This window comes from Barbus barbus (assembly GCF_936440315.1).
Source record: "Barbus barbus genome assembly, chromosome: 24".
NCBI classification, from domain to species: domain Eukaryota; kingdom Metazoa; phylum Chordata; class Actinopteri; order Cypriniformes; family Cyprinidae; genus Barbus; species Barbus barbus.
The window spans coordinates 18,343,007-18,357,903 of NC_136752.1; the positions used below are offsets into that span (position 1 = coordinate 18,343,007).

The 14,897-nt window shown below is 36.6% G+C and overlaps 1 protein-coding gene across 1 annotated transcript in view; it reads right to left on the reverse strand.

The window, feature by feature from the left end:
• LOC306843484 (ryanodine receptor 3-like) overlaps window positions 1-14,897 on the reverse strand; it is a gene marked incomplete at its 5' end in the record, with an annotated part of 110,689 nt that overhangs the window by 48,953 nt on the left and 46,839 nt on the right. Inside the window, 17 exons of the mRNA XM_079375010.1 lie at window positions 1,114-1,273; window positions 1,426-1,586; window positions 1,697-1,924; window positions 2,015-2,223; window positions 2,524-2,698; window positions 2,954-3,156; window positions 5,636-5,780; window positions 5,954-6,113; window positions 6,222-6,305; window positions 8,125-8,228; window positions 10,363-10,467; window positions 11,302-11,518; window positions 11,937-12,129; window positions 12,296-12,537; window positions 13,071-13,204; window positions 14,301-14,419; window positions 14,726-14,821. Coding sequence (XP_079231136.1) covers window positions 1,114-1,273; window positions 1,426-1,586; window positions 1,697-1,924; window positions 2,015-2,223; window positions 2,524-2,698; window positions 2,954-3,156; window positions 5,636-5,780; window positions 5,954-6,113; window positions 6,222-6,305; window positions 8,125-8,228; window positions 10,363-10,467; window positions 11,302-11,518; window positions 11,937-12,129; window positions 12,296-12,537; window positions 13,071-13,204; window positions 14,301-14,419; window positions 14,726-14,821 — 2,735 coding nt within the window. The remainder of the gene's footprint in view (window positions 1-1,113; window positions 1,274-1,425; window positions 1,587-1,696; window positions 1,925-2,014; window positions 2,224-2,523; window positions 2,699-2,953; window positions 3,157-5,635; window positions 5,781-5,953; window positions 6,114-6,221; window positions 6,306-8,124; window positions 8,229-10,362; window positions 10,468-11,301; window positions 11,519-11,936; window positions 12,130-12,295; window positions 12,538-13,070; window positions 13,205-14,300; window positions 14,420-14,725; window positions 14,822-14,897) is intronic.

The window sequence follows — 14,897 nt, forward strand, 5'->3', positions numbered from 1 at the left end:
ACTCTTATGTCATTTGAGGAAATAGTTAATACATACAATATTCCTACAAAACATTTCTTTAAGTATTTACAAATAAGAAATGTTATCCTCAAATCACAAAATAATTCCCTCGATATGCCACCATTGTCTATTTTGGAAAAAGAAGTGACAAGAAATTGTTTTAGTAAAGGTTTAATTTCTTCATTATATAATATGCTGGTGTCAGGATCAAAGGACTCTTCAAACTATAAATTGGAGGTTTGAAGATCGGCTCTTAAGGACGATATTCAGATGGAGGACTGGATGGAAGCATGCAAGGAAGCTCAATCACTAACAATGAACACGCAACTGAAACTGCTACAATATAAATGGTTGATGAGGATTTATATAACTCCATTTGTATTGCATAAATATAATGAAAATATCCCAGATACTTGCTTAAGATGCAGCGACTTTAAATGAACGCTATATCACTGTATATGGGAGTGTGAAGAAGTTGGGAATTTTTGGAAAGATGTGAAAGGAATAATAGAAACGTTTCTTGATGTTAACATACCACTGTCACCTTTAATCTTTTTATTTCATTTATTCCCCGAGGAGATCAAGTTAAAAAAGACAGAGTATATATTTATAAATATATGTATTCTTCAAGCGAAACGGCTTATTTCTTTAAACTGGAAAAGTATATATGCACCAAATATAGGACGATGGCTGAAAGAAATGGTAACAAATATGTTAATGGAAAAGATAAATTCATATTTTTTGATGGAGTTTGGGGACCTTTCAAATTGTTTTTAAAATGTGGTGGAATTGGAAATGTGTTGATAGAAGACTAAAAAAAGAGGTGATATTGTATATTAATGTAAAATACTGAGAAGCTTTTTTCTTTTCCTTTTCTGTTTCCTTTTTTTTGTATGTGTTTTCTCTGTTGCATGGAAACGTATATGTACATGTGTATTGTTAAAATGCAATAAAAAGTAATAAGGGGAAAAAAATAAAAATTCTGAAACTATGAACTGAATTGTAGTAAGCTTTACATTATGATACAGTACTAACAGGCTAAGCCCTGGATGTTATTTACGTCTAGAAATGTTGTTGTGTCCTATTTTGTTAAAGGTTAGGAGTTGAGATTACCTGGTATGCAGTCGGCAGATCTCTACCATTGGCAGTGAATGAGACCAGGCCTGAGGCCAGATCTATGGAGCAGCCAATCTCCAGGTCAGTGTTACTACGGCCTGTGGAACCGCTGACAACATCCCCAGCGCAGACCATGTAACAATTACTCCTCCTCACACTGATTTGAAGAGATGACAAAAAGACAACAAGATTCAATGAAGAGAAATTTCCAATATGTCTGGGATATATGTTGGAGTAGAGTGAAAAAAGCTCTGTGAAAACAACAGTAGTCTGAAATAGTAGGGATTCTTTGTGAACCAGTCTTTTGACCTCTCATGAACACGTCCTCGCTCGTCTCCCAGCGTTACAGTGACGGTGCGAACTGTGCTGAGGCTGAAGTGTTTGCTGTAGTAGTGGTAGTCTGGTGTCACCCAACCCACCCAAACGGATGATGGATCTTGTCCAGCAAACACTCTCACAGAGTAGAAGTACTTAAGAATAAAATGAGTACAACAATAAGGTTCTTTTATTATTCTCAATGTACAAGTAAACATTGGTTAGCATTAACAAGGTCAAGTATTAAGAGTTACAGTTTGTTTACCTTTGTAATGCTGCCATAATCAATCTTGCCTCCATCATCCTTCTTGGCTCTTTGGTCCTCAGCGATCACCTCATTGATATCAGTGATCTTCCGAGAACCAGAGTGGAACTCAACAGGCATGCTTAGACGACAACAGACCATGTCATCATTGCTGGTCTGGGTCCCATATGTCTTGTGTGTCACCTTTAGACATGGAGGTGTGTCCACAGTCCCATCAATTCTAGTAACCTAAATACAAAAAAGGGATGCAGTTTAAAGAATCAACCCCTTTATTTTCCAAAAGAGTAAAAGGATATAATTCAAAACATCCATATGTACCTCAATATGGGGGTGGTCCTCTGGTACATTAACAAATGTAGGCAGGCGTTTGCTGAACCACATGGTGACCTCTCGATTCATGTTCACAGCAAAGGGTTCAAAGCCCTCCTGAAGGCCACACATAGTGTAGTACTTAAAAGTACTAGCATCTTTTCCTAAATTCATCCGGCCAATTTGGGAAAGACCCAGGCTGCACACTGGGATGAATCCTATGGTGACAATGGTCAGTGTTTACAGGCTAAGAACAGGCTAAGAACATATTGATATGTTCATGTATTGAACATATCAATATGTTCAATACATGCTTGAATAAAAATGAGCTGTATGACCCAGTATTTTTTGCGTATTTTTGATTTATGCTTGAACAAAAATTTTGCTCTGAAATTTGATGACCATGTACTTCAATAAAAAAATGTATGCCCTGTTCCTTTCATTCTGATAATATGTGATTTGCCTATATACAATATTTTACATATGCTTTGTGTTTATCATATTCATTGTCTGTTTACCATCTTCAGTTTCAAAGTCAGTAAAGCAGAGCTCAGATCCCTTGTTGGTGATTATGATCTCTCCATTCAGGGTGAATATCATGGATTTGTCCTCCATGTTGATCATGCAGCCCACCACATCTCCTTTATTCCATGTCCTCCCAAAGAAATGACTGCCCATATGAACCCGGCGACCCTGGGAGCGATTTTTAGATTAGAACAAAACCAATTAAATCATGTATCATCGCTTATCAATTTATATAAAATTAGCAAACATTATTAGGAAATCTTGTGATAGAATGTAAAATCTTACTGCATTTAAATTTATCGGAATATACTTCTGTTTTGTTCTATACATTTTGAACGTATTTACTGACTAAAAATACCTTGTACCTTGTACCAGCATAAAACAAAAATAAAACAGACCAATGTGACAGAATCAGATAATCACCCTATAGCCATCAAAAACGAAGGACTGGTCATCTAGTCCCAGTTCCAGATGAGGTCTGCATCCGGGGCGTGCCCAGCCCACCCGCATGTCACCTCCAGTGAGTGCCTCAAACTCAAAATACCACTTTCCTGTCTTCACCGCGTAGGTCTTCTCCACACGGAAGAGACGGATGGATTCAATGCCCTCCTTCTCTACGTGAGCAGCTACAGAATGGAAAAATGAGTGAAATCTTAGGAAAGGGAAACGTATGAACAATTAACATAGTCTCTCTCTCTCTCTCTCTCTCTATATATATACATACAAACCCGATTCCAAAAAAGTTGGGACACTGTACAAATTGTGAATAAAAACAGAATGCAATGATGTGGAAATTTCAAATTTCTATATTTTATTCAGAATACAACATAGATGACATATCAATTGTTTAAACTGAGAAAATGTATAATTTTAAGGGAAAAATAAGTTTATTTTAAATTTCATGGCATCAACACATCTCAAAAAAGTTGGGACAAGGCCATGTTTTCCACTGTGTGGCATCCCCTCTTCTTTTTATAACAGTCTGCAAACGTCTAGGGACTGAGGAGACAAGTTGCTCAAGTTTAGGAATAGGAATGTTGTCCCATTCTTGTCTAATACAGGCTTCTAGTTGCTCAACTGTCTTCCTCTTTGATGCGCCAAATGTTTTCTATGGGTGAAAGATCTGGACTGCAGGCTGGCCATTTCAGTACCCGGATCCTCCTTCTACGCAGCCATGATGTTGTAATTGATGCAGTATGTGGTCTGGCATTGTCATGTTGGAAAATGCAAGGTCTTCCCTGAAAGAGACGACGTCTGGATGGGAGCATATGTTGTTCTAGAACTTGGATATACCTTTCAGCGTTGATGGTGCCTTTCCAGATGTGTAAGCTGCCCATGCCACACGCACTCATGCAAGCCCATACCATCAGAGATGCAGGTTTCTGAAGTGAGCGCTGATAACAACTTGGGTTGTCCTTGTCCTCTTTAGTCCGGATGACATGGCTTCCCAATTTTCCAAAAAGAACTTCAAATTTTGATTGGTCTGACCACAGAACAGTTTTCCACTTTGCCACAGTCCATTTTAAATAAGCCTTGGCCCAGAGAAAACGCCTGCGCTTCTGGATCAGGTTTAGATATGGCTTCTTTTTTGACCTATAGAGTTTTAGCCGGCAACGGCGAATGGCACGGTGGATTGTGTTCACCGACAATGTTTTCTGGAAGTATTCCTGAGCCCATGTTGTGATTTCCTTTACAGTAGCATTCCTGTATGTGATGCAGTGCCGTCTAAGGGCCCGAAGATCACGGGCATCCAGTATGGTTTTCCGGCCTTGACCCTTACGCACAGAGATCGTTCCAGATTCTCTGAATCTTTGGATGATATTATGCACTGTAGATGATGATAACTTCAAACTCTTTGCAATTTTTCTCTGAGAAACTCCTTTCTGATATTGCTGAACTATTTTTCGCCGCAGCATTGGGGGAATTGGTGATCCTCTTGCCATCTTGACTTCTGAGAGACACTGACCTCTGAGAGGCTCTTTTTATACCCAATCATGTTGCCAATTGACCTAATAAGTTGCAAATTGGTCCTCCAGCTGTTCCTTATATGTACATTTAACTTTTCTGGCCTCTTATTGCTACCTGTCCCAACGTTTTTGGAATGTGTAGCTCTCATGAAATCCAAAATTAGCCAATATTTGGCATGACATTTCAAAATGTTTCACTTTCAACATTTGATATGTTATCTATATTCTATTGTGAATAAAATATAAGTTTATGATATTTGTAAATTATTGCATTCCTTTTTTATTCGTAATTTGTACAGTGTCCCAACTTTTTTGGAATCGGGTTTGTATATATATACACATATATATATACAGTGTGTGCAGAATTATTAGGCAAGTTGATATTCTGGTCATATTGTTTTTTCCAAGAACATTTTACCAATTCCAAACCACATCAATCTTAATAACTACTATTGATTTTGTATTTAATCATTTATAAGTGATATATAATTGACCATGAAGGCTGAAAGTCAAAAACTCCTTATTTCAGGTGTGCAGAACTATTAGGCAGGTTTTATTTTACAGATAAAATGAGCCAAAAAAGAGATTGAACTCAATAATAAAAGTAAAAATATATTAAAGGCCCATGAGAAGGATGCAATACTAATGCAATAATAGAATAGGCAAAGTTAAGGCATGACCATTGGGTCAGCACGGTCAGAAAAAAACAGGTGGAGAAGAAAAGACATGTTAACTGCAAAAGAATTAAGAATTAATGTGAAGAATTAGGTCTGAAACCTTCAGGAACCATTTAGTCTCCAGCACCATCATTTTCCAGAACTGCAACCTTCCTGCAGTCTCCACAAGTGCAATGTGTCAGGTTCTCAGAGACTTTGCTTGGGCAGAAAATTCTTTAAAATGGCCCTCACTTAATAGGAATAACATGCTGAAGTGTTGTGAAATAAACGAAGACTAATTTTGCATAGGATTTATGGACAGATAAGTTGAGAGTGACCCTTGAAGGACCAGCATCACATCCTCTTGTACCACTGTTTGAAGAATTTATCTTCCAGAATTTGGCAGTAAGTTTTTTCTGCACACACTGTATATACTCTTTATATATAGTCACTAAGTGTAGAGTAAAACCATTAAAACTCACTCTCCTGATCAGGTGGGTCTATGAAATATCCATACCCAACCAGGGTACGGATGGCCTCTCGAAGACTGTCTCTGTTTGATTTCTTTGTACGTTCGTCCAATAAAGCATATGGCACCAGCCGTGAATTACGACGGTTTTTCAAATCCTTCGAATAAAATGCAAAAGAGATGATGTTACACTTAATAAACTTTATGGAAAAAGGTAAGGGCGTTCATTTTCCTGTTTTTACTATAATTCTTAATAGGTTTGTCAATGCGCTTCAGGGAAACAAACAAATCCAATGTCATATCTAATGAATATTGAACAGGCTATAGTTACCTGCTGAATACCATAGGTCCATCCTTGTTTAATGCGATCTTTGGCCCAAACATTATGAGCATTTTCAGCCAGTTTATCAACTAGAACCTCTTGACCAGGTGTCAGTTTCACATCAGAAAGGTCCAGTGGTGTAGGTTTATAACCATTTGCCATCATGTAGCTTTAATAAGGAGGATATAAATGAGAAAAGAATTAGGATAGAAAAGGCCAAACATTTTTAAAACAGAAACATTTTTGTTTTGGTGTTCAATATGTGTATTGGTTTTACTTCTTGGGGAGTTTCATTTTTTTCAGGTCGTCTTCAGCATTTATATTGACTTGTGCAACATGGCATCCCAAAGCAAGTAGGGTCCTGAAAGAGAATAACTTTTAGAAAACTGAGGAAATGACCAGCAAATCAATCTGGCCAGTATTTTATGAAAGAGGCAAATCAAAGCGTCAAAGACAAGTAACGCATTACAATATTTATCAAAAGAAATGAATCTGTTCAACACCTCATTGAGCTGGTTATTGTGTTTCATTCTAAATACTGCCAAGTCTAGACGGTCTATTGGGATGAAATGAATTTTGCAGCCACATCTTATCAATATTTACTGACATACAGGTGCATCTCAAAAAATTTGAATATCGTGAAAAAGTTAATTTTTTCTTGTAACTTATTTCAAAGTGAAACTTTCATATATCAAAGTGAAACTTTCATATAAACTTTTCATATATCATATATTACATTCATTACATGTAAAGTAAAACATTTAAAAAGTGTTTTGTTTTAACTTTGATGATTAGAGTTTACAGCTCATGAAAGTCAAAAATCCAATATCTCAAAATATTAGAATATTTCCTAAGATCAATCAAAAACAGGATTTGCAAAACAGAAAAGTTCAAGTTCTTTAAAGTATGTTAATTTATGCACTCAATACTTGGTCGGGGCTCCTTTAGCACAAATTCCAGCATCAGTGAGGTGTGGTATGGAAGATATTTCTCATCTTTCTCTTGAAAATATCCCATAGATTCCATATGGGCTTCAAGTCAGGCATGTTGGCTGGCCAATCAAGCACAATAATATCATGGTCAGCAAAGCACTTGGAAGTGGTTTTGGCACTGTGGGCAGGTGCTTAAAGTCCTGCTGGAAAAGAAAATCAGCATCTCCATAAAGCTTGTCAGCAAATGGAAGCATAAAGTGCTCTAAAATCTCCTGGTAGACGGCTGCATTGACTTTGGACTTGATAAAACACAATGGACCAACACCAGCAGATGTCACAGTACCCCAAATCATCACTGACTTCAGAAACTTCACACTGGACTTGAAGCAGCTTGGATTCTGTGCCTCTCCAGTCTTCCTCCAGACTCCAGACTCCAGACCTTGATTTAGCAAAATTTACTTTTATCTGAAAAGAGGACTTTGGACCACTGAGCAACAGTCCAGTTCTTTTTCTCCACAACCCAGGTAAGATGCTTCTGATGATGTTTCTGTTTCAGAAGTGGCTTGGTAGCCCTTTTCCTGAAGACGTCTGAGTGTGGTGACTCTTGATGCACTGACTCCAGCTTCAGTTCACTCCTTGTGAAGCTCTCCCAAGTGTTTGAATCAGCTTTGCTTGACAGTATTCTCAAGCTTGCGGTCATCCCTGTTGCTTGTGCACATTTTCGTACCCAATTTCTTCCTTCCAGTCAACTTTGCATTTAATATGCTTTGATACAGCACTCCTTGAAGAGCCACCCCTTTAAGTAATGACCCTCTGTGACTTACCCTCTATGTGGAGGGTGTCAATGATCGTCTTCTGGACCATTGCCAAGTCAGCAGTGTTCCCCATTATTGTGGTTTCAAAGAACAAGAGATACCCAGAATTTATACTTTATGGATGGTCATTAATTGAAACTCAAATGTAAATATTCTAATATTTTGAGATACTGATTTTTGACTTTCATTAGCTGTGAGCTCTAATCATCAAAATTAAAACAAAAAAACTTTTGAAGTGTTTTACTTTACATGTAATGAATCTAAAATATATGAAAGTTTCACTTTTTGAAATAAGTTGCAAGGAAAAAAATAACTTTTTCACCATATTCTTATTTTCTGAGATGCACCTGTATGTTTAATTGCCATAAGCATTTTAATAATAAATCACCTTATCTACAGCCTTTTATATGCAAGTCATTGCGGTAATACTCACTTCAAAGTTTCAGCTGACATTTGCAGGTTATAATTCTTTTCTGTTTCTGGCAGTTTAGAGAAGTCAACAAGACAAGGGTGCTGTCTCTTGTTGTCATCTCGGACCTGAAAAATAGCAAATATTATCAAGTCATCTGTAAAGCAGTGTAAACTAAATAACAAACTGCAATAAATTCTACAGAAGTAAAAAAAAAATCTAGAAGTAAAAACATTCACAGATATGTAATCTTTAATATTATTATTCTGTACTTCTGATTCCAACTTTTTACACAAGTTGATGTCTGATATACAGTACACTACCATTCAAAAGTTGGAAGAACAGAAGTAAGGTGTTTTTAAAAATCAAAAGAATACTTTTAATCGGCAATGATGCATTAAACTGATCGAAGTTGACAGCAAAGACGTTTATGTTTTCTCAAAGATTTCTATTTTGAATAAATGCTGTTCTTCTAAACTCTCTAAGAATCCTGAAAAAAAAGTATCACAATTTAAACAAAAATATAAAGCAGCACGACTGTTTTTAGCATTGACATTAATAAGAAATGTTTCTTGTGCACCAAATCCACATATAAGCATGCTTTTCAAATTACATTTTAAAAAGTACATTTTCCTTTAACTGTTTCTTCCTTTAAGCATTTCTACTTAGAACTATTTCTGAACAGTTATTTGATTAATTAGCAAGTGAAATAATTAATCAGTGCATTGACAGGAATGAATCAGCAAGAGCAGTGGTATGATTTGTCAAACACTCCGAAGCTAATACCGCTCTTTAATTCATGACCCATAAAGCTCTTTAGATTGATGTGATGCGAGAGAGAGAAGGCTAAAGCGTTTAGGATTGAATAATGGTGGCAGAATGAAAGTAGAGTTTTGCTTGCCAAGCTGATCTTGTCCTGTAACCCCACATGCTCACAACAATGCCACCTTGAGCCAGCTAAGTCTTATTAAAATCTGATTAATCAGAGACCAGCTGGGTCTCTGAAATATTTCTTCTTAATAAATAATAATTCATTTTTCTGGCAAGGTCTTTGACAGCATGCTGCTCATTAAGGTTGTCTTAATACAGTACTGTGATACTGCAAAGTAGAGGGCTGCATTGGGTTCGGGCTCCCGCGGGACCCACCCAACGTAAATCTCGCGGGAGCGGGTGGTTTTACCTTTGCTGCGGGCGGGAGTGGGCGGTCAGAAAATTTTGCGGGAGACCCGCAGGGAATGGGGGGATTTGGTGTGTAATAGAAATGGAGTCAACACATTACGTTGAGAAGAAAATGAATGCGGCTGTTTACTTGACAAAAGAAAAGCAAGGCAAGGCAAGGCAGACACCTGGAAACAATTCTCAATTGTCACTGAAAAAAATGAGTTAAACTTCGTAAGTTGCGATAAATATGCACAAGGACATAAATCTGGCACCTCTGCGACATGTGTATATTTACTTAAGTTAAAGTTATTTCATATTTTGCTTTGGCTTATTTAGCCTACTTAAACTGTTTGTTAACAGTTAAGGTCATTGCACACTGAGTCTGAAATTTTTGCGTGCATTTTTACGATTTTTCATATTCCTCATCCTTTCCTATCACAATGCATGCTATGGATGCAAAAACGCAGAAACTCGAACCTGATCTGATTTTTTTATTTTTTATGATGGACAAAAGTTTCAGAGGCAGTGTGTAAACGTGGTTGACATAGCCTAACGTGAGGTCGCATTTAATTTCGGGCTGGGTGTGAAATTACCTTTAAACTGTTTGTTTAGTTAATCGTTTGGTGCTTGTGTATCAAGCAGTAGGCTCCTTTTAAAAACTGAGGTGCTGCTATTTGTGCTTTTGTTTTAACGGATAATGTTTTATAACGCTAAAAATTGCAAAGCTCTGTCATCAGAGTGCTTTTCCATTGTGCTTGGCAGTTTCTGGAGTTGCTCTCATGCAGCGATCAGTGGAAGGCATAAAACCGGATCAAAGTAGTTTCCTTTTGCCCTTACTACCTGAAAATGAGATCTGCATCACCATCTGCTGTGTTGCTGCTTGGCATGCTTAAATATTCATTTAAGCTGCAGCCAAGGACTCTCAATTCAGGTTGACATTTTCAATTATCCTCCTCTGGGTTCCTCCAGTAGTTAAAGTCACACAGCAGAAATTATCCTGATATCAGTGCTTGTTTCATACAGAGATGATCGTGTTTCTGCTGAGAAATTCTGTTCATGCTGATTAGTATTTTTATAGTGTCCCCTTAAATGTTTTCCTACCTTGCCATACATCCAGCCAAGTTCTATTTTGTTCATGCCCCAGAGTTCATGGATGTTCTCAGCTAACTTGTCCCGCACATTTTCAAGATGTGGAGGCAGGACAATCTGGATCACAAGACAACAAAAAAAAGGAACAACAAATGCAAAGCATCATATGTCATTTAACATTTGAACAGCATAAATCAAATAACTGAAAAATAATTATTAAAAAATAATAAACAACGTAAGAATCATTACTTTTGTAATGTTTCATTGTAAAAATTTTTTTTAAATAGTAGTAACAATAATAACAAAAAATATTATTATTATTAAAAATGTTTAAAATAATAAAAAATATTTTCACTATAAACTAATAATAATTAAGTATAAATAATATTTTTACATATTATTATTTTTATAAATAATATATATATATAATAATAATTTATATAATTATAAATAAGCATATATAATTATAAATAATTATAAATATTATTCTTTTATAGCTGTATACTACAGCTGTATACTGTAGACATATCACAATCTTTGATTAATCTTGGATTAATTATGCTGCCATGGCAATATAAGAATTATTACTTTTGTAATATTTCATTGTAAAATAAAAAACAAGTTTTTAATAATAGCAGTATCAATAATAACAAGAATTATTATTATGATATAAAAATGGTAAACAAAATAAGAAATAATATTTTTCAGTATACAAATTATTATTGTAATAATAATAAGAATTATTATTAATAATTATATTATTGTTGTTGATGTTATTAATTACAAATAATAATTATAAATATTATTATTTTATAGTACAGCTGTATACCATAGCCATATCGCAATCTTTGATTAATCTTGGATTAATTATGCTACCATGGCAGAACTTGAGAACAGGTAGAATAGAGTGTAAAAACACGGTGAATTACTCAGTTACTGATATCATCTCACCTGGCTGGTGTCAACAGGAACAGGAATGAAGGAAGCCTGGGACAGGAACTCTGTGGTACCCAGCAGATCTCTCACTCCCTCCAGGTCTCTTTTATACTCCTTCACAGGCTCCACACGCATCTTTTCTTTAGGGAGCAGGGCTTCATAACATGGTGCATAGCCTGCTGGAGGGAGGAACTTAAAGTCTCCATGGCGTCCACCTAACAAGAAACGGACCCTTGAGGAAAAAAAAACATGAAGAAGGCATTAAAACTCATGATCAATTACTTGATTAATCCTAATAGCAACACTGGGTTGTCCAAAAAATGTCTTGGTGCTACTTAATTTGTTTGGAGTTGGTTGAGAAGTCAAGTGAGTAATGGTCTGTCTCTGTTGATTGAACATAAAGTGCTTTAGGGCGGATACAGCGCAAAAGAAGAAAGGGTTCATTTGTCACATAGTACAACTCCTGTACAATCACTGCAGAAGTGCTACACTCAAAGTAAAAACTGTAGAAAAACATGTTGAATGATTGCTACAGGATGCTGTCTTCATTAAAAGCAAAATATTTGTATGCTAAATCTAACCATATTCCTTCTTGCTATATATGTAAAACTCTTACTCAGTGCAGGGTACTTTATATTAGAGAAACTCACTTGACCCCTGCAGAGAAACTGACGACGGGAAAGAAGAAGCCATCTACGTTGAAGTCTTCAAACATGCCTTGAACGGGCTGACCGTTAATTCGGAAAGACATGCTAGGGGCTCCAAGATCCAGACAGCAGCTCACAACATCATCTGAATTCAGTAAGTGCTGGTTAATAGAGGCCACGGCCCGTGGGATTCGCCCTATCAGACGTGGAGAGAATAACAATTTAGTAGATTTTTGTGAATACTACTGTCAATTAAGAGTATCAGAAATGATTCAGATAAAGTCATGTTCATATATGCATTTTTCATAATGTCATATTAGATCCGGCAGTGAGGAACATGGGTAAAGCAGCCTTAAAAGTACCTGACCAGAGATGAAGCCCATCAAAACCATAGGAGTAAAGATCGTCACCCACACCATTTCCTCCCCAGCCCTCTCCACCCCCAGGATAGGGGGCGTAGCCTTTGGTGGTGGCCCAGCCAACACGAAGGTGGGTGGGCTCACTTGTCACATAGTGGTCTACTTGATCGATGATCAGCTCAAAGTACCATTTCTTATACTGTGCCGAGCCCTCACTCATGCCCAGGAAGATGTTGGGTCTCATACTGTAAATAAACACAGAGATCACATGGAATTACAGAAAAAATACATTCAATTAATTCTTAAAATAAATGCATACAATTATTAGCAAAGTTAGCACATAAAAATTCCATTGAGAAGGTTTGTGGGTTGACAATGACTGTCAGGTTCACAGAAAAATGTTATTTTCTTAATTATATTTGTATTTTTTTAAATGTGGTCTAGTAAAAATATGTAGTGCAAACATCTATAAAAGCAAAAACTCTGTACTCTGTTGGCAAATACTTTTAGTTTTCGAGTCTGCAATGCATGAAATCAAACTTGACACTATTTTCTTTGTTAGTGTTTCTTTGTCTATTATTGTAATAATATTTCACAACATTATTGTTTTCACTGTACGTTTTTAATCAAATAAATGCTACCTTGGTTAGCATAAGAGATTTTTTTCACAAGCAACTTACCGACCCCAAACTTTTGAACAGTAGTGTATTTTAATTGAAAAACAAACATTCTGATTAAGAAAATTGTGTGTGTTTGTGTGTGTGTGTGGTTTGTCTACCTTTGGACATCATTGACCAATCGTGTCTGGAGCAGCAGGTCTCTCCTGGGAAGCAGGTGGTCACAGATGAAGTTCTGATTGGCTCTCACAGCCACACCATTGCAAACACACAGGGAACAGAGAACATCGAGAATCTGCAAGGGAGTATGGAAGACATTTTAACAATGCAGTTGTTTTATTGCTTTAAACTCATTTTATACCACACATTTTACCTACGTACAAATTTATAGTCTTATGCCTGCATATTCTCAAGTGCATAGTTGAGAGTGTTTGCTAGCATAACATGCTGTGTGCAGGTCCTAGAATGTATTTACGAGTTTACGTGACCCACATTTTATAAGACAGAGGAATTCTCAAGTCAAGTAGCAAGGGTCTACACCAGTAGACACCTGCCCCTTGTTAAAATGTCTGAATGTTTGCACCACTAAAACTAGAGTGACACCATGTGTCCTCTTTTTCCCAGACATGTCCTGGCATTGGATTTCAAAACTGCCTAAAATGTCCGGGATCTGACTTTGTTTTTCTGAAAAAATAGGAAAACTAAGCCAAAGTCATTTTAGGCAGTTTAGAAATTCCATCATGGACATATCCAGGAAGAAGAGGAGGAATGGTCATACTACCTAAAACCCTTGTGAAGTATAAGCAAATTTTTAATCGTATGAAGTTAGACTACCTTTCAAATGTTTGAGGACAGGAAAATTCAATTGATCAAAAGGTAAAGACATTTATAATGTTACAAAAAATTATTTTTCTGGAATGATTTCTAAGGGATCTTGGGACATTGATGACTGGAGTAAAGGCTGCTGGTTGCTTTGCCACCACAGAAAGAATTAAGATTTAAAATATATTAAAACAGAAAACAGTTTTACTGTATTTTTGATAAAATAAAGGCACCTCTGGTGAGCATAAGAAACATAAAACATAAAAATAATCTTAGTTTCGAATGGTAGTTTATATCTCCCCATAATAGAAATATACAGATTTACACCAAGTGGAAGGTAGATATGAGGGTTTATATACAGAACTAGAAAAAACTGCATTTTCAGCTCTTCATATAATATTTATAGTATTCAGGGTGGCAGGTATTAGTTTCCATCTTAAGGCTCTAGATGGTCAGCAACATGCTTTATATTCCACACTCATCTGTGTTTGCGTGTGTGTGTGTGTATCTGTGTGTGTGTGTGTGTGTGTGTGTGTGTGTGTGTGTGTGTAGAGACAGCAAATGCTGACCTTGTGGTTGCGTCCATGCTTGTACAGCAGAGAAATAATGGATTTGATGTGGGCCTTCCGGATGATGTTCAGAGATTCTGGACTCTCGATTAGGATACAGTGAAGCACCTCTAAAATGCCTGTATAGAATTGCTTTATTAATATTGCATCGCAGTAAACACAAGGAATGATAAAGGCATTATATAATCAGATAGCAGAGAGTTGTTTAAGCAAATTACTATAGATTTTTTAATGAAAATTATCTACTGCTCCTATATTGCTATGAATCTGCTGTGACACGGAGCTTGAGCTAAAATCATTGATCTGTGCAGATGCTGATGATTGATCTCTCAGTTTATGTCTACGCAAGACTGACTGTTTAATGTATAAAACCTCTGTAATCAGTGCTAATGTATGTGTCCGATTTGACGTATGGTGGTATTTACCTGATGAGGACTCCAATCGCTCTAGCTTGCTGACCAGCCAATCCAGCTTACGAGAGAACTGTGTGCAGTTGGTCCTGTTGCCTCGAATCAGAGCGGCTAATGGACAAAAATCAATGGCAATAAGCTCAATGTTACACCGTTATTCTTACATACCTCACACTAACACCTGCAA